Here is a 22347-nt window from a genome sequence, read left to right as displayed (position 1 = left end):
TGTGTGTGTGTGTGTGTGTGTGTGTGTGTATGTGTGTGTGTGTGTGAGTGTGTGTGTTTGTTTTTTGACGGGGAATTCAGAGCAGGAATTTGCCGTCAAGGACGATCATTTAGGTATTGAACCCTTACCCCTTCCCCTTACCCCTTCAAAACAAGGGGGAGAGGTAAGGGGAAGGGGTAAGGGGTAGAAATGGGATTGGACCTTAGACTCTACATATTTCCCTGTTGCAGTGAGACGGGGTTATTCAGAGACCAGGGGCTTCAAGGACGAAAAATGATTGCCTAGCAATAGCGATGTTTTAACACAAACACAGTAACAACACCCCCCCCCCCACACACACACACACACTCACACACACACATACACACACACACACAACAACAGTTAAACACAATGACTTCACACAGATTTTTGGAGAAGAGGAGAACCGGGGCCCACACACAGAAACAGATGGAGCACACAGGGTTATTAAAACCTGGGCAGCCCTTTGAGTTACAGTGGAGCCCTCTATCAGCGGGAGGGGGAGTTCCTTGACAAAGACAACGGCTCGACTCAAAACAGCCCCAGTAGGGCAGGTAGCGTGTGGTACGTGGTAAATCCTGATGTATTTAGTCTGTCAAATGGAAACTTTGGGTAATAGCTTACAAGTCAGATAGCGACAACGATCAAACAATTGGACTCTCTAGAGCTCTATGTCCGTCCTTGAATACTGTGGAAACATGCTTATTATCATATTACATAACACAAGGGGTTCTTACATTCATGGGATTAAACCTCAATTAAAACATACTGATGAATGTTCATTTCCATTTCTGCAAAGTCCGTTCTGCAAGATGGCACTAGATTCCACACACACACACACACCGCACCTTTAACATGACGACAGAAAATGGTATCCTACAGTTATTTGCATCTGTTGTTTGTGTCCAAGAAGGACTTGTTCTCTGTGCACATAAATAAAAGTATTCAATGTGTGGCACGGTTTGGGTCTTTTCAGCCCACCCTGCTCTGGTGACTCAACACTGACCAAACACTCGCTATATGAGCATCTCCCTATGTCTCTCTCACACTCAGCCGGGTTACACACACATACACTCACACAAACACACACACGGGCACAAGAACACGCGCAAGAACAAACACATGGTTCAAGAGCACAAACACACAACCACACACACACAACCAAACACACAGACACAAACAAACACACACAAGTGCAAGCACACACACACAAACACAGACACACTTGCAAGAACACACACACAGATACAGATACAGACACACACACACTCACACGAGTGCAAGCACATACACACACAGACACACAGCTGGTATAAACCTAGCACATGATTGTCAATAAAGCTGAAAGCGTCAGAGAGACTAGTGTCCACTTGGCTCTCTTGGATGACCCGTCTAGTCTACACCAGCCTGTCCGACTACCACCCACACATCAGACTCCAGCACGGGGGGTTCAGGGGTGTGGGATTAATTGACTCCCGGTCCAGCGCTACCACTGAGCTGGCTGCTGTTTAAAGGTTCATATAAGAACCACATAGAAGGGAGAGAGAGAGAAGGGGAGTCCGTGTGGAAATCCAAACGGCGGCAGCCACTTCCCCCCGGCGATCTCGACAGCCATCAGCCCCTTTATTCGGGGCCGGCGCTGATCTTCTGGTATTTATAGCCGGCTATTGATTGAGCCCGATTTGGTCGAGGAAGAAAAGTAGGCCCTTGAGATTCAGAGGCTGACAACGCAGGGCGGCTTCTGTGGCAGGGGCGCGTGCCAGCACATGCGCGTGTTTGCCGGGCGGAAAATGCACGCGGTACATTGGAACGACCTGTTGAGAATGCGACCAAATCACACACCGGAACTGCACGAGCGGTTCCACGCATCACACACACACACACACACACCTATCCCCCTCGTCAATGGTTTCTCCGCAGACCCATCGTGGAGGCGTAGGCGGCGTGGCGGGAGGTGGTCTGCTGCTGTACCACGTAGGTGGCTACTTTCTGGGAAGACGACGCACTTCCTGGGGCCTTTTCTATGGAAGGCAGATGGAGGCTGACTCACGTCCGCTTTAAGGGGGTCTGGAAGAACATGCCCCCCCCCCCCCCCACCTCCCCCACCCCCGGCACATAGGAGGAGTTGGGGCTATCAATAGCGTCAGATGGAGGCTGTTGACGCAACTCAGTCATTTGACACATCGGTTGCGTTAAAACGACATCATGACACTAGAGCGGAGTGGTTGTAGTTGGGTTTGTGTGAGACCCTGAGTGGAGTTGGTTTTATGGATATAAACTCGAGTTCCCGGTGGGTACTGAAGCGTTTGACAATGACGCACTGTTTTTTTGCCTTACATTACAATGGTAACCTTTTAAAAGGGAATTTGACAGCACACACATGGATGTAGTTTAGCTTTTTGTTCTTCAAGGCAAATCTGATGCTAGTGCTAGTGTGTGTGTGTGTGTGTGTGTGTGTGTGTGTGGTGTGTGGTGTGTTGTGTGTGTGTGTGTGTGTGTGTGTGTGTGTGTGTGTGTGTGTGTGTGTGTGTGTGTCAATGCGCATGTGCGTGCGTTTGTCGATATGGAAAGTACAGAGGAGATCCCAATATGTCAGGCACATGCTGCTCATGTCAAGAAAGCAATTGAGAACCAAAACCACAGAGTTCAAAGGTCAGAAGGGGAAACATGCTGAGCATTGAACTGCCATTCCCCTCCAACCCAAAGCCCCCAGGACATGTCCCCTGCAAACTCTCGAGTCGACTGCAAATCAATGAGCATAACCGAAGTGTTATTACTCCCTCATTGCTTTCCCCTTAGTCTGATTCGACGAGGAGTTTTCTACCTTTACTTCCACCAAACAGGGTTTTAATCGGCATGGGTGAGCATGTAGTCTATGGTGACCTACAGTGTGTTTCACATTGTCTTCAGGTAGGCTGTTCTGCATCACACAGCTTTTCCCTGTTCCTAACCAGGGATAAATCGGTGGGAATCAAACCCCTAACCTGCTACTATATAAATTAAAAAAAGATAAATCAAAAAATCAATTCAACTTAAAAAAAAAAAGAACGATTACATTCAAAATCATCCCAATTAAATTTAATTTTAAATGATTTAATTTCAACTCATTTCCAATCAAATCAACACTGCCACTGAACCTCAGTCGTTTCAAACCGGCGATCACTCCCCCCAGCCTGGGCCCTCCCCCCAGCCTGGGCCCTCCCCCTACACAGCTGGGGACCACGCCCTACCTGCCGAGCGCCTGCACCCTGGCCGCGTGCCGCTCCTCCAGCTCCGTCAGCTTCCTCTGCAGGGAGTCCGTCTCCTGCCTCTGCACCGCCGAGTGCTCCATCTCCCCGTCCAGCAGGCTGCGCAGAGACCTGGGGGGGGGGGGGGCAGGGCTCAACGGTCAGCCCCACTGGGGAAACGGCCCCCCAGACGGTGGCCTCGCTCCACGGAGCAGGGGCACACCTTTTGTTAAGTGGTCCGGTGTAGCGGCCACTTAACACTTAATTCTGTGGAAAATGGGTTAATAGAATGATTCACTAATCTGAAGGTCGGCACTGTGGGATAAAAACCGACCAAGGGATCTTAGGACATATCGATGCTGAAACGTAATAGCAAGTACCCAACACCCTCAAAGACACCGTTTAAATAATTAAATAATTTTTCAACCTGGAGCCTATTTGCTTTTTTCCGTCCACTTTGGATTTAAGGGTCTAATGCGGAAAAACACTTTTTGAGATTTGTCCAGTATTGAGCGAGAACGCCGCAGCCATAATCCGCAAAAACGGGCTGCAATGCAATCCTTTGGAGCCATAAGGGCCCATTAATGTTTGTCCTCTAAAGTAAGCAAAGTAAGTCTTTGCCACTGAGAGGCTCAGATTATATTCCATCATTATGGAGAGGATCCCTACCGAGAAATAAAACTTGTTGTTTCATCACGCTCTGTTTGTCATTGCGTCTTACCAAGTCTGGCTCAATGAGAAGCCTCTGAAGAGTTGATTTGTTGCAGGAAATGTCCCTATTGTCATTAAAACTCCTCTCTCCCCCACCCCAAATCTACACCAGATAACAGCAAGATACTCTCTCTGTGGTCCAACACAACAATCTCTCCTCTCTCCGGCTCTCACTCACGTTCCCATCATTCTCTGTGGCTCCCCTGAGTGGGTCTTGGTAACACACAATAACAAACAGACCGGATCAAGCGAAAGGTAGAGAAAGAGGATTTATTTCTCTATAGGGATCCTTTCCATAATGTTGGGAGTATAATGTGGCCAAAACAAGCACCTTAGAGGTGCATTGTACACTAGTACAGTGACGGGAACTGCTCGCCCAAAGGATAACAGCGAAGGCCGTTTTTCATGGCTTACAGCTACGGCTTTCGCTGCAGCGTAATAGGACCCATTAAAAATAGTAATTGTCTGCATTAGACCCCGAGACCTCAAATGATTGGAAAATAGAGTCCAGGATGAAAAACCTCAGATTCTCCTTTACTACGACGCCATTCGTACTCTGAGCACAGTCGTCAACAGGGCCCTCTTAACTCCATGTGTCCCCGTGGATCCTAATAGCAAATTAGATACAAAACGCTGTGCCTACGTGCGTGCGTGCGTGCGTGCGTGCGTGCGTGCGTGCGTGCGTGCGTGCGTGCGTGCGTGCGTGCGTGCGTGTGTGTGCATGCGTGCGTGGAACATACGTGTTGAGTTCATCCAGTTCATCCTTCCTGTTCATCAGGGCTACGATGGCCTGGCGGAGCTCCACTGGAGGAACACAACAACAGTTAACGTTAACCACACTCACACAAAGTAAGAGCGCAAATCACCATAGCAGCTAATGTCTGTGTGACTTATACATTTATATTACAGTTTTTCTTTTTTACAAAAAGGAATGACAATTCAGTATCAGACCTCAAAAACCACAAATATCAGTCTGCCAGAGTAAGGTAGGATTAAGCTAATTAATTAACAAATCGTGCGAAACACCATTTCATGGGAATAAAAAATAAGGAACAAATTCTAGAATGAAATACGGACAAATTTTAATCTCAATAAACTCAATACTTTCTATTCAATGTCAAAGGATAAAATACGAAACTTTCGAAAAACACTACATAATACCAAATACATACCGAACAGTACGTATATGAAAGACTGCTGTACAGAGTAACCGAAACACTAACAGCAGCTCTGGGCAGAATGTTCCAGAACGTTCTCCCACTGTTTGGCTGGTGCCGTCGCTGGCCACAGAGCACGGCAGCGGTGACACCAGAGGCCATAGCGGCTCGTCGTCATGGTGACACACATGCACAAGTGCTCTAAACAGCCTGCCCTCACTGGATGCGGAGCCAGAAGTACCAACGCAGATCTACGGAGATCATTTGGACCTAATGTAAATCTATTCTCCCGCCGAGCGAGATGTGACGCGGTCATCAGCATGCACGCACTGGGGGGAAACGCACACACACACACTTAATGTGCATAGGCACATACTTCATGTGCATGCACACGCACTCACACATGACGTAAGCGCAGGTGTTCAAGGCCGAGTATAAACATAGATAAGCACCTACTTACTACTTGCCTACTTACAAACGAACACACACATACACACACACATGTTCACACTCACTCACACAAAGACGCACGAGCAGGTGTTCAAGGCCGAGTATAAACAAAGATAAGCACCTACTTACAAACAAACACACACATAGATACATAGATACATGCATACATTCATACATACATACATCCATACATACATACATGAGCATACACACGGAAACACACCAAAACATAGAAGAGAGACCATCAGTGTTGTGTAATCCTGACTCAAGCACATCTGGTCGAACCAGAAGCTCAGAGCCTGATCTGCTCTGGCCAGTGGTAGTGGTGGAAGGAGAAGAAGAAGGAGGGGGAGGAGAATGAAGGATGCAGAGAAAGGAGGAGGAGGTGGTGGGGAATGAAGCGAGAGGAGGAGGAGGAGAAGGAGAAAGGGAAAAAGGAGCGGGAGGAGATAAAGAATGAAGGAGGAGGATGAGGAGGAGGAGGTGAGGCAGCAGAAGGATGAAAAGAGGAGGAGGGGAATAAGAAAGAAAAACACAACAAACAGAGGAAGGAAGAGATGACTGAGGAGGCGAAGAGGGAGGAGGATGAGCGGGAACGAGGAAAAGGAGTCTGAGACCGAGGGAGGGGCCCGCAATGGGTTGGAAGGTGATGAGAAGTGGTGGATAAAAGCGGTGTAGGAGTGGAGGTCCGTGACTGTATGAGGGTGGCTCTCGAAATCCACAGGGCTGGAATAGGCGGGACCCCTGGTGTGCCCACGGGGGGGGGGGCTAGGGGGTCATTAGGCCCTCAGGGCGGCCCTGGGGCCCCATGTCCTCGCTCCTGGACAGCGACTACACACATATGGAAATGTGCATGCGTATGTGAGTCATGTTAGTCAGTGCCTTTATATCATTACAATGTGCTGGTCTGAAATGGGTGCATATACATTTGAGTGCGAGTGCGAGTGCGAGTGCGAGTGCGAGTGTGTGCGTGTGTGTGTGTGCACTTGTAAGATCTTGAACATGAATGCCGCTACTAAGATGACGTTGCCGAAATATGTGTGTGTGTGTGTGTGTGTGTGTGTGTGTGTGTGTGTGTGTGTGTGTGTGTGTGTGTGTGTGTGTGTGTGTGACAGTGTGTGCATGTGCGACAGCGTGCCTGCTTGAGGGTGCGGGTGTCTATACAATCTTGTACAATGGCTCCAATAATAGATGCATTAGCGGCCAGCAGGCTGTGGTAATGGAGGCCGCGTGTGAATTATAGCCTCCATACTGCCCAATTAATGGACTCCATCCCACTCACTCGCTGTCAAGACTGAATGGATCCACCAAAGATCAGCTCGTACGCCATCACACCAATATTCTCCATCCAAACAAATACAAATACTGTAGATTGTCCCTCTCTCTCTCTCTGTGTGTCACTAAACTTGTGTGGACTCACACACACACACACACACATATAACAGCTGAGGATGTTGCTCATCTGAGTGTGTGTTTGTGTGTGTGTGTGTGTGTGTGTGTGTGTGTGTGTGTGTGTGTGTGTGTGTGTGTGTGTGTGTGTGTGTGTATTTGTGTGTGTATGTGTGTGTGTGTGTGTGTGTGTGTGTGTGTGTGTGTGTGTGTGTGTGTGTGTGTGTGTGTGTGTGTGTGTGTCCTTGATATTAGGAAAAAAAGACGTTGTTTATCAATCAACTATCTAATAGTGTGAAATTTGAACAATATGCTGTGTTTAGAACAGTCTAGTCTGAAATAAATCGGTTGTTTTTCAACAAATCCATTTTCTAACGCAAGCAAATATCGTGTTTAAGGCGCATATAATAGTGATTGGAAAAATTAACAATAACAAATCAAGCTGTTGAGAACTCGAGCATTACTCTATATGAATGACGATTTATCTCGGACACAAGCACGCAGTTATTGTCAGTTTTGGTCTTAAATAATTCCTACAATCTGAAGGATAACTTATGGCTCCCAACAGCACCCAGGGCTGACATCAGTGCAGCCTGCTAGGAGGCAGCGAAGGTGCACTTTGGCCCTCCCTCGGAGAAATGGAAACGTAAATCAGCAGTAATGGACTGGTCATTGGAACGCAAATCAGGGCGGCATGGTTTGACACTGCACGGCCCAAACGCTGTGATGGAAAAGGGGCGTACATGCCATCGCGTCAACAGAGCTAGCCTTGTGGCAGCCGCCAGATCATCAGCTGCAAAAACACCTCGGTGTGTGTATAACAAAACAAAGGACTAAAAGCCGTTTTGGGAGCTGCAGAGAAGTGAAGGACTGCTACAGGTTTTGGCTGCTGGTTGGCATGGAGTGAGTGCTGTCAACCGCCGCCAGTTGAGAAGATAGTCGTGCAGTTCTGCATTCCAACGCACTTCATCACAGGCTGTGATGATTGCGAAATCAATTTCAGATTTTTGGATTTGGAGGACAAAGATAAACACACACAGACACAAAGATACACAGACAGACACATATGCATGCGCACTTACACACGCACACGCACACACACACACAGACAAACCACAACCTGATTGTGCATGTGTGAATGTGTTGTTGCGTGTGACTGTGTGTCTATCGGTTTGAGGCCTATTGGACACATTGAACCACAACCATCGTCATCGTCATTTCCAATAATCCCTACTGAAAAAAAAATCTCTACGAATAAATATAAATGGAAACGGCAAGCATTTTTGTTCACTTCCTCAAGCTTCCACTCAGAAACGGCTTTTCTTTCTCTCAAAGGACTGGTTATGCTAGACCGACAGTGCCACCCGGTGGACGGTTTTTAATCCCAGCGCAAAACCAGGCTCGATGCATTCTACTGCTTTTGCAACTCAAACATGATGCCATCCAAGCTGATATTTTCATCTTCAACCGTCTTTTTCACATGTTTGGTGTATGCTTGTCTTCAACCAATAAGAAAGATAGGCTTTGTGAAAACCCCACACAACACGCTTTTTGACCAATGGAAACTAACATATCATCCCCCAAATCAATTCATTATCCAACAAATGCAATTCAATTATTTTCTATCTACTCCTGTGTTGATAATAAGCCCATGTTAATAACCCAGGTATATGGATACCCACATAAAGGGAGAGAGGGATTCTGACTCACCCAGGGTCATGGTTTCAGGAAGTCCAGGGGTTGGCAGTATGGTGGAGAGGGGAGCGGCCTGGGTAGGTGGACTAGACTCCATCCTGAACACACACACACACACACACACAGAACCACACTGTATGACACACACTACACAACACACACTGCAGCATTCACTGTCCGCAATACGTCCGGTGTTGAGAGAGCGGTTATGAAATCTGAGAACAGCAAACGTATGTGTGTGCTTCACAAAATGGATGCAATGAAAGTATCATTGCATCAGTTCTGTAGAGCACACTGAAACACAAATTAGCTCATTAGTTCAGAACGCGAGGAAAAGGAAGCGTATTAGGAGGCATTACTAAAAACAGTTTTTTGGAAAATGCCCAAAAAAATAACATAAAAAAGATTTACTTGAGAGCAGACCACAAAGCAAGCAGGAGAAGATCTTAAACAAGGGAGACCAATATAAATATACAATAGATGCAGAAAATAAATCTAACGCATGTGTTAATAATACTCAATGTTAGGAGATCCATGCGATGCAGAGGGGCCGAAGCAGAAAAAAGGGGGCCTTACGTGAACTGGAGCTGGGTCCTGCTTCTCTCACAGGGGCCTTCGGGTTCTGTGGAGTCGCGGCGGCCAGGGTAAGCCATGGCATCCTCCATAGAGTTCACTGAAACAACACCAAAATGTCCCCATAAGATCGTCGCAGGAGATTTAAGGGCGCGTGTTTGAATCGTATCTCTAGCTGCCGCTGCTGAATGTGTGCCGGGGAAACAATGCAATCTGAGTGGACGGTAGGAAGCCAGATTGTGGTTGGGTTGAAAAGCGTATAGAAAACGCAGATAATTGAACCACTTCCTCACAAGCTAAATATTTTAGTTTAGTATTTTAGAGTTGGACAACGCTGTTATCTCGCCACCCACCGTTGGAGAACATTTAACAAAGTCTAAACGCTACAAAACTTGGAGAAGTTGCTTAAATTATTTAAAACATGAAAACTGCATTTAGAACTAAGAAACAAAAAAACATTATAAAATGACATACCATGGGTGGCATGACTTGAAAAACCAAGACTTTTCACTACTGCTTTTGTTCCTATAGGCTCTGGAACAGCTTGGTAGCATGGTTATCTATTTTTTCATTTAGGGGTTCTCCACAGACCAAATTGATTTTAAAATAAAATTGGGTGTGGGTATTGTTTTACTTTGGTGAAACTCATGGTGGAGCAAAAAAAACTTCAAATTAAAAGTATGACTCGCTACAGTGGAAAGTTAAGTTAGAAAAATAAATTCTTCGACAAAAGCGATGACCCCAGCCAAAATAGGTCCTTGTATGCTTGAAAACAAAAGTATAGAGATCTGAAATAGCCATTTGCTATAGCAGTTTGGTAGTTAATTAATGTTGGACAAGTATGTACCATGGCTGGCTGTAGCAGGAAAAGTTATTTTAGTCTAAGTCTAAAAATGTCAAAAAATGTACCCAATAATATCATTCAATAATATCATGCTAAAGTTGTCTCCCTCAACATAATTTACTCAGACATTTTTAGAACACTGTCTTATTTAGATACATGCCATCAATGAGCAAATTAGGGTTCAGGATATATTGCTAAAGAGTTCCTTCAGGTAGGCTCATGTGGACATTGAGTTTCAAACCCAGAACCTTTCCAATTTGAGTCATCCCACTCTGGCAGGATATTGAGCTCATGCGCCCCTCAAAAAATACCTAGATGGGTTGGGACCACAGCCTTCTGGCTCCTTCCTACCTGGCTGTCGGTCTGCTAGGGTCACTGGGATAAGGATGTCTGAGCTGCAGTGCTCAGTCATCACCTGCAGGGGGCTCCACGTTGAGACACTGGACAGACTTCCCACCACCACCCTGTGAAGCAATCAGGTAGGTTCAACAGGTACAGGTCAGTCCTCTTTTAAAGTATCTTCTCCATGTTGCTGAGGGTACAGAAAACAAGCAGGCTGGTATTATAGTCGAATGTGTTCCTTCTGAAGCTCTCTTCCTTAAGGTTGGGGGGCTGTAGTGAGATGTGGGCGTGTGAAGTCCTTTGCGACGGTGACTGTGAAGTGTGAATGAAGGCCATACTAAATTAAATGTATTGGCCTGGACTAAATGTGAGGAACCTTTTCCACAGGAAGTGGAGCGTAACACACACAGAACCACAGAACCAAACAGCGTAAGACACATCAAAGACAAGCCAAAGCGAGGCGAGCGCCGAGCGCTGAACGCACCGATCGGAGGCCGCCGGCACCTCTCCCTGGGTGGGCGCTCTTGGTTTGTAAACATCCTCTTCATCCTCCTCCTCCTCCTCCTCCTCGTCGTTGTCGATGCTCTTCCTGTCCGGCAGTTGGGGCGGGGGGGCCACCGGGGGAGGGCTCGGGGGCGGGGCGGCCGAGGGGGGGGAACGCAGGGCCCTCGGGGAGCCCACCCAGCTGAGCGCCTCCTGCGGCTCCCCCAGCCCGTTCTGCAGAGGCGGGAAGGCCAGGGAGAAGGCGGGCTCCAGCACGGGGTCCGCCCTCTCCTCCCCCAGCCCCTCCCCCGCCTCCTCCTCCGCCTCCTCCTCCACCTCCTCCTCCACGCTGGCCTGGGTGACGGGGGCGCCGGTGGCCGCCGCGGGCGCCGTGTGGCTCTTCCTCATGGCGGGGGGCCGGCGGGGGCGGTCCTCCTCATCCTCGCCCCCACCCTCCTCTTCGTCCCCCGCCCCGTCCCCGTCCAGGTCGTCGTCGAAGGAGATGATGTTGGTGACCTTCTTCCTCCGACGGCGCTCCCGCCGCAGGCCCGAGTCTGGGGAGGGGTGCACACATCGTTATGGCAACGGAAAAGGAAACTGTTTTGGAAGACGGAACATCCTGCGTCTGAAACGTCTCAACGGGAGCTACGTCCGTCACGGCAGAAGTGGTTGAGTGCGATGGACTTGTTTTAGTCACACACTGTAGGCCTGTATTTCCTGTGTCACCTTCCTGTTTATCCATCTTGCTGACACGGTGTAAAACAACGACATGTCTGGGAGTGCGTGCAGCTAGCGTGGGAACCAGACAAACTGCTAGCTCAGGTTTTATTTTGCTTGCAGACGTGGCCAATCACAACGGTTCCCCTCAAATCATCACGATGTCAAGCGAGTGCGCAGCATAACAATCTCCAAAACAAAACAAAACAAAAGCACACTTGACTGCTAAAACACAAACCCCTTATGTCTCCCAAGTGCTCCCGCCTAAGAAACCCTCACAACTCCTAAGACCCCCTACAGCTGCTCCAATGTCCACCTCCACCCTCGACCCCTCCACTCGACCCCCCCTACCGGCGGAGGCGCTGCGCGGCACCACGGGCAGCGGGTCCGAGGCGTCGGCCCGCAGCGTGAACCCGGGCACCACGCCGGCGGCGGCGCTGGTGGTGACGGTGCCGATCTCCCGCAGCAGGCTGCTCACGCCCTGGGTGGACTCCTTCCACAGGCTGCCGATGCCCTGCGTGGACTCCTTGAGGAGGTGGGACACCGAGGAGGCGGGGCCGCCGCCCGGCCCCCGCGTGGCCGCCGTCCCGCCACCGTTCAGGTCGCTGTTGTCGATGTTGATGGCAAACAGGATGGAGTTGAGGCCTGGAGGGATGGAGTGGGGGAGGGATGATGGGAGGGAGGGAGGGAGGAGGGAGGGAGGGAGAGGGGGCGGGAGGGAGGGAGAAAGCTGAGAGAACGTTTTTAAGGAGAGAGCGGGCGGAGGAATGTGCTCTGCTTAGCAGTGTGGTTAGACGGAGAGCCATGTGTGTGACACTTGAGTCATTTATAGGTTCTTAATGGTTGGTTGTTCTTCGTCACTGTCTGACCCTACCTGCTCCTGATGACCTGTCTCTGTGTTCACTGTCTACCCCTACCTGCTCCTGATGACATGTATCTGAAGCCACTGGCTACCCCTACCTGCTCCTTAATGACCTGTCTCTGTATTCACTGTCTAACCCCTACCTGCTCCTAAATAATATGTATCTAAATTCAATTTCTTACCCCACCCAGTCCTTAATGTTATTTCTCTGTATTAACTGCAGGCTCCTTTGCAAAAGAGCGTCTGTTACACAAATAAATAGTAAACAGTACATAGAGTAGACAGAGAGAAAAATAAGGTACAGTAGAACCATAGTACCTTAAGTAGCTTGAGTACCCTCTCTATACCAAGTACCTGCTCACTATCCAATCTAGTGTGTGTGTGTGTGTGTGTGTGTGTGTGTGTGTGTGTGTGTGTGTGTGTGTGTGTGTGTGTGTGTGTGTGTGTGTGTGTGTGTGTGTGTGTGTGTGTGTGTGTGTGTGTGTGTGTGTCCCCTGGTTCCTCTTCCAGCCACATGATAGTAGCCCCACTGGGTGTTCTGTTCCTATATACAATTACAATACAATACAGTGCTAGAGCTGCACAAGCCTTTGCCTTAGGGGGGAAAGCCCGATGAATACAGAAGAATATAAATCCTCTCAATGGGATCTGAGCCAAGGAAAAAGCATAGCAACTTATACCTCAACATCAATATCAAAGCACACTCACCAACCATATGGCCAGTGATTAAATGCAAATGGAAGCCGGGAGCTGAGATCTGGGAAGGTTTACAGTCAGGTGATCAGGTTGGGCCATCAGTGGGGGGCCATTGTATGTTTGGACCCCCTGCAGGGAACTCTTCAGAGCGGCTTCCCATGGAGCCCTATAGTAGTTTATTATTCATGGATTGTTGACGTGGTTTGTTTTGAGGGAAATGCTCCTGTTGTTAGGCCTGGGGGCTTGATGCATTCTACTGTGTGTTGCTGTGTTGAGTACGCAAGTTTCCTATGGTCTGGCTGGGCCCAAATCCGGTCTGATCTTGCCCTACACAAAGCCAACCGGTACAAACTAGTTTTTCTTGGGAGATACAACGGAAGATGCAATTTACACGACACGCCCGATAAGCAGATAATAACACGCTTAAAGGCACGCTCTAAGAGTGAGACCGACCCAGCAGGAGTGAGACATTATGACATGTACTCTTACCGGCTGCCATGGTTGGGAGCATGCTGGCCCGCTCTTCATCTAGGACGAAGGCCCAGTCTTCATAGAATGTTCTGGAAGGAAATGAGAGCCGCAGTATGAGGTTCTAGAGGAAAATACAGAGGAAGCTACAAAGGGAAAATCTGTGTCTTTAGTCACTGACATTTGGACCGAGAAGAACATAAAAACAAAGTCTCTCTGTTAAATTCAAATTCAATTAATTGACAAAAATCTTTATTGGCATAGGAAACAAACGTTTACATTGTCAAAGCAGAGAAAAATTAAGCCCAAAAAAAATCTAATATTAAATACTAAATATACAAATATGAAATAGTAAAAATATATAAATAGTCCCATATAAAATATCTCCTATAAACATATGAATGAAAGATACTTTGCTATGCACAGTATGGGACCTCTCTCTCTTACACTCAAACACACACACAGAAACACACAAACGCGCACACACCCGAGGCGGCGGCGGTCGGCGAGCAGCGTGTGCAGGTAGCGCTCCAGCGAGTGTTCGTTGAGGGCGCAGCGCAGCCAGGCCCGGCCACGACCCAGCTCCGACGAGATGTGGCGCAGAGCGTAGAACCGCTGCAGCTCATGGCGGTTCAGGTGCTCCTTCACATAGAACCAGAAGGTCAGCTCTGGTGAGGGAGAGAGAGGGGGAGAGAGAGGGGAGAGAGACAGAGAGAGGGGGAGAGGGAGAGGGGGAGAGAGTCAGAGAGACCGAGAGGGGGGGGAGAGAGAGAGAGAGACAGAGAGAAAGAGAGAGAGGAGAGAGGGGAGAGAGAGGGAGAACCAGGGACAGAGACAGAGATGATGGATGGAAGAGTTAAGCCAGGTCACAAATCATAATTTATTTATAGAGCACATTTTAAATCATCTTGATGTGGCCTGAGGGCTGTAGCATTTATTTTTTAATTTTAACTAAATACGTATCACACAGAAGGTCTGTACAGCAGAATTCAATTTCAATTAAACTGTAAAGGAAGATGCAGGAGTGAAAGGCCAGTTGAAGTAGAGGCGTGCAGGGAGGAGAGGAGAAAAAGAAGAGAACATTTTGAATGCGTTATGATCGGAGGGTCATAGCAGACACAGACTAAAAATACAAGGCAAGAGACAGGAAACCAAGAAATTTGCAGGGGAGTGTAGAACAGGAAGAATTTTACCAGAATATATTTCATTGGAGCAGCGTTCCTCTGTCAAGAGGCCAGTGGTCAAAGTTGAACGAAGCATTCACACAGATATCTAGTCAAGACTCCCAGGAGAAGTCTTTAACTGATTAAATCCCTTCCACACCTCACAGCGGGCCGTGTTGCCGTGACTACACAGAGCTTGTTTCCAATTCACTCTGCATTTACCCACACCCGCGCTAATCAGGGTTCCCCGCCGCCACAAAGTCTTCTTTTATAGAACTACTTTATAAAAATAGATGTCTGAAAGTCTTTCCAAGGCATGTTAATTAGTAGAAATGGGTGCAATGGGGGGCTCTACTGTTTTGCATTTATGAGCAATTACCATATGCACTGTAAAACAATATGAGACATAAATTGAAGGTACTTCTGTGTGTGTGTGCCATCTTGTGTGGTGGTTGAAAGGTCCTGTTTCACTGGAGAATAGAGTCCACCACAGTGAGGATACGGTTCCTGCTAATGGGTTTCACTCACGAATATTGATTCAACATATACATGACATCACGGGACCTAACCTTCAGAGTGGTTTGTGTTTTAATAATTTAGAAAACGCTCCCACTCTTCAGCAGTGACAGAGAAACAAAAGAAGGAAGAAAGAGATACAAATAGCAGTATTGTGCATGCAGAGCGACCGTCCGTTGGTATGAATACAGGAAAGCCCTCCTCTCCTCCTAGAGCAGGGATGGGCAACTGGCGGCCCGCGGGCCGCATACGGCCCGCATCCTCACTCAGTCAGGCCCGCACATAATTAAAAAAAATAATAATAAAAAAAAAAAAAAATCAAAAAAAAAATAATAATAATAATAATAATTGATCGAGTTACAGAAAACTCGGTCAAAAAAGATCAGAAGAATTCATAGAATTCAAAGGCAAACCCATGCGTCTAGTTTGCTTAGAAACGATATCAGTCATTAAAGATATCCACTTAAGTCGCCACTACAACTACTACAACTGCAATGAATATCAGGCTTCTTGGGTTTGAGTTCATTGAGTTGTTGCACTTAATGTTGGGCCACTGTTTTTCAGTGTTGTGGCATCATTGAATGATGATGTATGTGCCCTTTGCACTGATAAAAATACCAACCATTCATGTGTCTTATTGGGCATGGAAAACTAAATGAATGTATGTTGGTTCAATTAACATACCGTCCATAGGTTACGATCCTGGAAGATCTTTTAGGTAGTGGCCATCCCCAAAATGCACCAGAATACAGGAATCATATCTACCAAATTCAAAATTGTGTAGCTTCTCTCAGCTCACGTTTAGTTGAAGTGTGCAGTCATGTGGCCCTCTGATGGTTATGATGAAAAATGTGGCCCTCTTTATCATGAAAGTTGCCCATCCCTGTCCTAGAGAGAGAGAAGAAGGCGGTCGCTGGGAGCAGCCTACCCGTTTCTGTCTTGTTGGCGAACCCAGCCGCCTGTTTGAGTGCCGCGGCCGTGAGCGCCAGCCCGCTGGTCTTCCTCAGGCCATGCTGAAACACCGTCTCAAACTGGGCACACAGACAGATCACCCTGCAGAGACACACAGGGAGACAGACAGACACACGCACGCACGCACGCACGCACGCACGCACGCACGCACGCACGCACGCACGCACGCACGCATGCTGGTCATTCTTTTATCAAACATGTTAAATGGAACTGAACACACTTAGATCTTCAAACTATTGGTTAATAGTTCAAATAAGTGGAGCAGGAGGAGCAGGCCACTACACAGGGTGCTAGGGCAGGTCAATAAGTCAATAGTAATACTGGGGTTAATAATGTGCCCGGAAGGGTCTTCAATTTGTTGTTTTTTTAACACAGGGAGGGGATTCTGCAGATCCTACGGAGCTAGGTACCCCGTTTCCGCAAGCCAAGTTCCACACATGAGAATCAAATTCAGAGTCTGGACTGCGAGTGTGTTTCACACACAGTGGACGAAGTGACAGACGTCCTTCGTTAGCGAATCTCAGAGGGCCGCAAGGGACGGAGGCGAGCTGGCAAGCGGGTGGGCGGAGGCCAAGCCTCTCCAGTGTGTGTGGTGGGCTGCAGCAGAGTGGTGTCTCCATCTCCACCCTAAGGATGGTTAACCACCAGGCACGCGGGCCTTAAGTTAATAATAAAGTGAAAGTCTTACCGGCTGTCTGAGTCCGAAGCGATCTCTTTTCTGCCCCCGAAGCGGATTTGGCACTGAAAAGATATGGAGGAGAGCGGTAATGGACTACAGAAAATACAAAACTTTCTCTGTGAGCGCTGTGCATAGGAAGCGGGAAGGCATTGAACACGGCGAAACGTTGTGTTAAGTGGAATTAAAACGTGTCAAGATAGATTAGCCAGTCCATAGAGCCACTCCGACTGATCCACTGTTATGCACTGGGGGTGATAATATGGATAAAAGGGATGGATGGGACTCCACAGAGGTACAAATGGGCTGCCGAATGAATATGCATGATGTCGATTCGTTATCCGTTACGTTTTTATAAGTAGTACATTTTTCACAAGGTCCTGGTTTGAGTCGAGACTTGACATAGAAAGTTAATTTGCCGAGCTTTTACATTTGGTTCCGCTTCGGTTATTCCCCACCCCCTTCCCCGACTTGTTTGATCCTGCAAAATATTGAATCAACGCGCAAAAAATGAAATTACCACAAATATTCTCGTCAGCCAGTGAAGTAGCGCAACACATTTCTACTGATGAACATTGAATTGAGCTAGACACAATACCGTTGCACCAAATAAACCCATATAAATAGTTGTATTACTATTACTATCTAACAATACAAAACAAAATTGTTCCAGTAATGAATGAGTTGGGAGGAACACATCATGTAAACGTGTTTTACAAAGCAGCACTGAAAGACAAGTCATAAGATAACGTGTATCTATGTATCATTCTTCTGTCGTGGACACACCTGTTTAACAGCATCCAGCAACCTCTCCAGGTGGTGTTGTCTCTTGGTGTCACTCTGCTGGGTGCCTGGAGATCAGAGGACCACCCCACCGCACCGTACAAGCTGATCATTTTACTAATACTGTTTCACTTTATTAGTTGCGAACAGCATTAGAATCTTCCTGGTGGGTGCCACCATCACTGCCACCACTCAACACGGACTATCGTACTAAAATAATAAAACAGGTTTCGAAAATCATCTTTTAAGAGAAGAAAGTGATGTATCACGAAGCTTTACACAAGATCATGTTTATCTTGTAACGTTTGAAATCTCAGCTCGCGTTTGTCATTGAGAAGCCTGCCATTGACCCTTATTCGATCAATGTGCAAACTGCTGCCAGTGCTCTGCAATCAAAACAACTAAATGAACAAAATTTCCACGTGAACTACATGCAGTATACGTCAATTAGGTTTGATAATACTTTAGCAGGTCATATATTTAATACATATTCACTGCACAGAGGGCCAATTAAAACGTCATTGACATACAGAATATATATACGTCTCATAAAGAGACATGCATTCGGTTCAAACCCTGCTAAGCACTGACAAGATGTGTGAGCCTCATATATTGTGTGTTATCAAGGAGTCATCAATCTGACATGTACACGAGTGTCAACAAAACTTTTGCTGCCAATTCTTACCGTTCATTCTGAGGTCAGCTTCAATATTGACATCCAAAATACTTAATTCATCGTCAACACTATTCTTCGTTAAACCCAGAATCAGCGAACCGTCATATCCTTCCGGAGCGATTAGCCGGAGAAGCTATCAGTGGGCCGGTTCATAACGCTCTCCTTGCTGTCGTGCAACCACACGACCGTGGGGTGACAACTGATGCTTACACCGTCCACTGAGGCCTGCCGGTGACTTGATATTTGTCTCACTTTGAAGAATAATAAAAAGACAAGCACATAATAAAACCTGTCTTGGTGCACCCCGGGTTTTAATTTAAGAGCCACTGGGGTTGTTGTGTGCGGGCGGTTTGAAAAGAAAATGTATTTTCCCTGTTACCTCTGTGACACTGCGAAAAGGGAAACGGTAGGGCGATGGAGCGTGGTCACATGGCAAAACACACCGTGTCACATGATGAGGAAGACGGGTTGGTGGGACTTGTAGTTTTCAATCAACTCAACGCGGCACTACAGTGTTTTCAGTCATTACTTAGTTATTAGCAGATTTAGTTTAAAAGAATAATAATAATAATTTTCAAATAGCTTAAAAAACGTATAAGGAATTTGAAATGGGAGGTAAGGTAAAAACTTGATGAGGGACCAAGGCTGCTACCAATACACCAATGTATGCGTGTATCAAATACACGCGCACACACGTGTACACACGTACACAAACACACACACACACACACACACACACACACACACACACACACACACACACACACACACACACACACACACACACACACACACACACAAAGAAAGACAGATAGACAGATTGAGGAACATCGAGATGTAAAACACAACCAAAATCATCCTCATGGCAGGACTTGAGAGAACACATTTCATATCATGAATAAGTAATTTAAGTATTATAATATATCAAAAATCTCTACCAACCATTGCTTACTGCTTAGAAGTTTGTTAGCAATTTTAAAACCATGAATAGAGAGTCACAATGTTTTTTCCCCTCACCTGTACCAGATGGTCTTCCCAGTCTAGGTGGGGGAAGGAACTGTGTGTGTGGCCCGGGTTCAAGTTCAAGTTCAAGTTTATTATAGCCATTTCAACAGTATATAAAATACAGTTGATAGGAACTGTATTTTGTATACAGTTCCTAACATCCTATTTTGTATGTATTGTTACGTTCGACGCCTGCCGACATCACACTTGTTCAACCTCTAACCTTATCCATGGTCTCTTGATACTTGGAGGAAAATATTCCCTCCAAAGACTTCCTCCCCTGAGGGGAGTTTTGCTTTCTCTCCTCTAGATACTCTCCAAACTCAAACCACACAGCAGTACTCGCTATTTCTATTCCCCTTGTGATGCTACTGGCTCGACTCTCCCAATTAGGGTTTCAGCTTACATAAGTTCCATCTTCCATAGGGGAGCAGGACCTCAGCATGTTACACAGTGTCATGAGGTCCCCAGGGTTCCCTCTGCCGCAAAGGTCACACAAGTTTTCCGGGGAAACAAGATTTGTTTTGCTTATGCACTTTAGAATAGGGCTGCGCTAAGCTCAAGTGTAAAACAATGTAATTAATTATTTATGCAAAACAAATAACAAAGGTATGAGTTGAAATGGGTTTGCTCAACCCCATGTGCTATGAGCATGTTTTAGTTATTTTTTATTGATGCATAGATTATGCATCTAAATCTGTCTGTCTCTATTTTGTTGACTCAGGATTATCGTGTGTATGTGTGTGAGAGTGTGTATGTTTGTGGGACAATGATAATGAATGTAGGTTTTACGTCTAAAAATTGTCTATCACGTAATAAAGCAATTTGCTGATGGCAGCCATGCAAACACAATCCAAAAAAAACAAAGATAATGTACAAATGACCAAGTTCAATTTATTTAGAGAGGAGTTTGGAATCATTCAATTTACTAGATTTTCGGATGCATGAAACACAAAGAGATTGAGTGAGATTGCATACCTGCAGTTCACATAATGATTAATAGCTTCTGACTGATAACATTGTGAGGGCCCCTCCCACGTTAAGGCCAGCGGGTAAAGGGTGTGACTGCACGGGAAGTAAGCTGCAACCTTTATGTACAACGCTAGCTTTTTATTTTACAACATGAACGGAAAAGTCTTAAAAACAGTAATAATATAATAGTTGTCGCAAATCTGACAGATGCATAACAACAAATGTACAATATCAGTTCATTAATGCCATTTTTAATTTAAAACATAAACCGTACAATGTATTGGTCAATTAAGTAATGTGACGGTAGACAACATTGACAAAATAACAATAAATAGACTTGGGACAGGTAATGGTTACATAAACCCTGGATATATGGTTGCATAAATCCTGGGTATTTACCAAACATATGGAAGTCACGGGTATAAAATAGTCTATAAATGAATAACTAGAAAAATGCAAGGATAAAGATTGATCACTGATAGACCATATGACCGATCAGCCTTTTATATATTTATAACCAACAGACCAGACCCATTAAGACAGTGGACTATTGGTTATCAATTTTATCTCTTAATCAAAGTCCTCACTTAAAAATTACCATTATCAAACTGAACAGACGGTTCAAAAGCTACCACACAAATCAGACACGATTTGAAAGAGAAATAATGTTTGGAGTGCTTTAGTTACCGTACTTTCCTCAAATTAACTCACCGTGTGTGTCCAAAGTTTATGTTCTTATCTCAGAGATAAGACCATGTGCATCTTACCAAGCGTCCCCATGTCCACGATACTGTTTAATCATTACAGTAACAGCTCCGCACACCAGTATCTCCCGGTTCCAGAAGGAACCCGTCGAATAGTGACACACATTTTCCAGATGAACACAGATCTGAGGGCAGATGTTTTCCGGAGTGAGATCATATCATATCGCTGACATCCGCCCCCCTAGACGGTGGTTTCAGTTACTTCTGCGGTAGTCTGGAGAGCCACGTCATGTCAATGTTTCCCATAAGGCGACCCGTGGACGGCCTGCCGTCTCCAGCACTGAAACGATGGAAGCCATTTCCCTCCCTGGAGACCTGAAGACACAGCCAGGTCACATGGGACGGCGTCGCCCTCACGAGGCCGTGGACTCGGTGACCTCAGAGATGGTGGACAGAGCCACCTCCACGTTCCTCATCTGGCTGCCGGTGGAGGGCCTGCTCTCCCTGTGCTGAGGCTCGTCGCCCGCCGCCGGGGCGTCCCGCCGGAAGCGTCCACTCGTCCTCCGGAAGGAGCTGCGGAGGCCACTGGAGACGCGGCTGGACATGCTCCTGACGACGCCGGTCAGCCCGCCTTTCTTCATCTTCACCATGCCCACGTCGTCCTCCAGCTCCCCGGGGGGCACGTCGATGTTGCCGCTGTACCAGAACACCCACCAGATGAGGCTGAAGAAGAGGATGATGGAGCCGGCGTAGATGAGCAGGTCGTGGATGGCGAAGCCGCCGAACACACCCATCATCATGATGACCAGGCCCAGGACGTCGTGCGCCACGGCGAACCAGAAGGAGCACTTGCAGCGGCCCACGCCGCCGTACTGGATCTCCGTCACGGGCTCCATCCGCACCTCCGTCGACATGGCGACGGTGTGTTCCGTCCGCTCCCGAGGAGGAATCCCAGAACCCGACGAAATGAGAGGGTGGTGTGTTCGAGAGCGTGGCGAAGTGTGTGTGGCTCTCTGACTCATGGACGGGGATAAATAAACGGTTTTCAGCCCCAGGGTACAAAGTCCAATGACCATAAGTTCTTATCACCTGTCAACCAATTGGTTCGATTGTAGGCTACCACATGTTTAGAAAAAGAAAAAAAGAAAAAGGACACTTTGTCGTGGCGGGCTGCTGGGGGGGGGGTGCTCAGGTTTCACAGCACTGCCCATCCGCCCCTCACCGCTCGGTGCCGTACAGGGTGCC

At 47.0% G+C, this 22347-nt stretch overlaps 2 protein-coding genes across 2 annotated transcripts in view; both read right to left on the bottom strand.

The window, feature by feature from the left end:
* The window catches only part of snx29 (sorting nexin 29), a 110911-nt gene extending 92054 nt beyond the window's left edge, over positions 1-18857 (bottom strand). Inside the window, exons 1-13 of the mRNA XM_056577154.1 lie at positions 18431-18857; positions 17749-17813; positions 16975-17027; positions 16243-16367; positions 14123-14303; positions 13657-13727; positions 11961-12254; positions 10894-11446; positions 10419-10531; positions 9227-9323; positions 8666-8748; positions 4700-4763; positions 3252-3380 (exon numbers count right to left, since the gene is read on the bottom strand). Of these exons, the coding sequence (XP_056433129.1) occupies positions 3252-3380; positions 4700-4763; positions 8666-8748; positions 9227-9323; positions 10419-10531; positions 10894-11446; positions 11961-12254; positions 13657-13727; positions 14123-14303; positions 16243-16367; positions 16975-17027; positions 17749-17813; positions 18431-18437 (1835 nt within the window). The 5' untranslated portion in view covers positions 18438-18857. The remainder of the gene's footprint in view (positions 1-3251; positions 3381-4699; positions 4764-8665; positions 8749-9226; positions 9324-10418; positions 10532-10893; positions 11447-11960; positions 12255-13656; positions 13728-14122; positions 14304-16242; positions 16368-16974; positions 17028-17748; positions 17814-18430) is intronic.
* Positions 18858-20004: 1147 nt separating this feature from the next.
* On the bottom strand, positions 20005-22140 carry si:dkeyp-72e1.6 (transmembrane protein 238-like). Its single transcript, XM_056577173.1, has one exon. It carries the CDS (start codon positions 22122-22124, stop codon positions 21516-21518), a length of 609 nt encoding a protein of 202 aa, XP_056433148.1. The 5' UTR covers positions 22125-22140; the 3' UTR covers positions 20005-21515.
* Between the last annotated feature and the right edge of the window lie 207 nt (positions 22141-22347).

The sequence above is a fragment of the Gadus chalcogrammus genome, chromosome 18 (genome assembly GCF_026213295.1).
Source record: "Gadus chalcogrammus isolate NIFS_2021 chromosome 18, NIFS_Gcha_1.0, whole genome shotgun sequence".
In the NCBI taxonomy this organism is placed as follows: domain Eukaryota; kingdom Metazoa; phylum Chordata; class Actinopteri; order Gadiformes; family Gadidae; genus Gadus; species Gadus chalcogrammus.
This window is presented reverse-complemented; position numbering and strand designations above follow the sequence as displayed.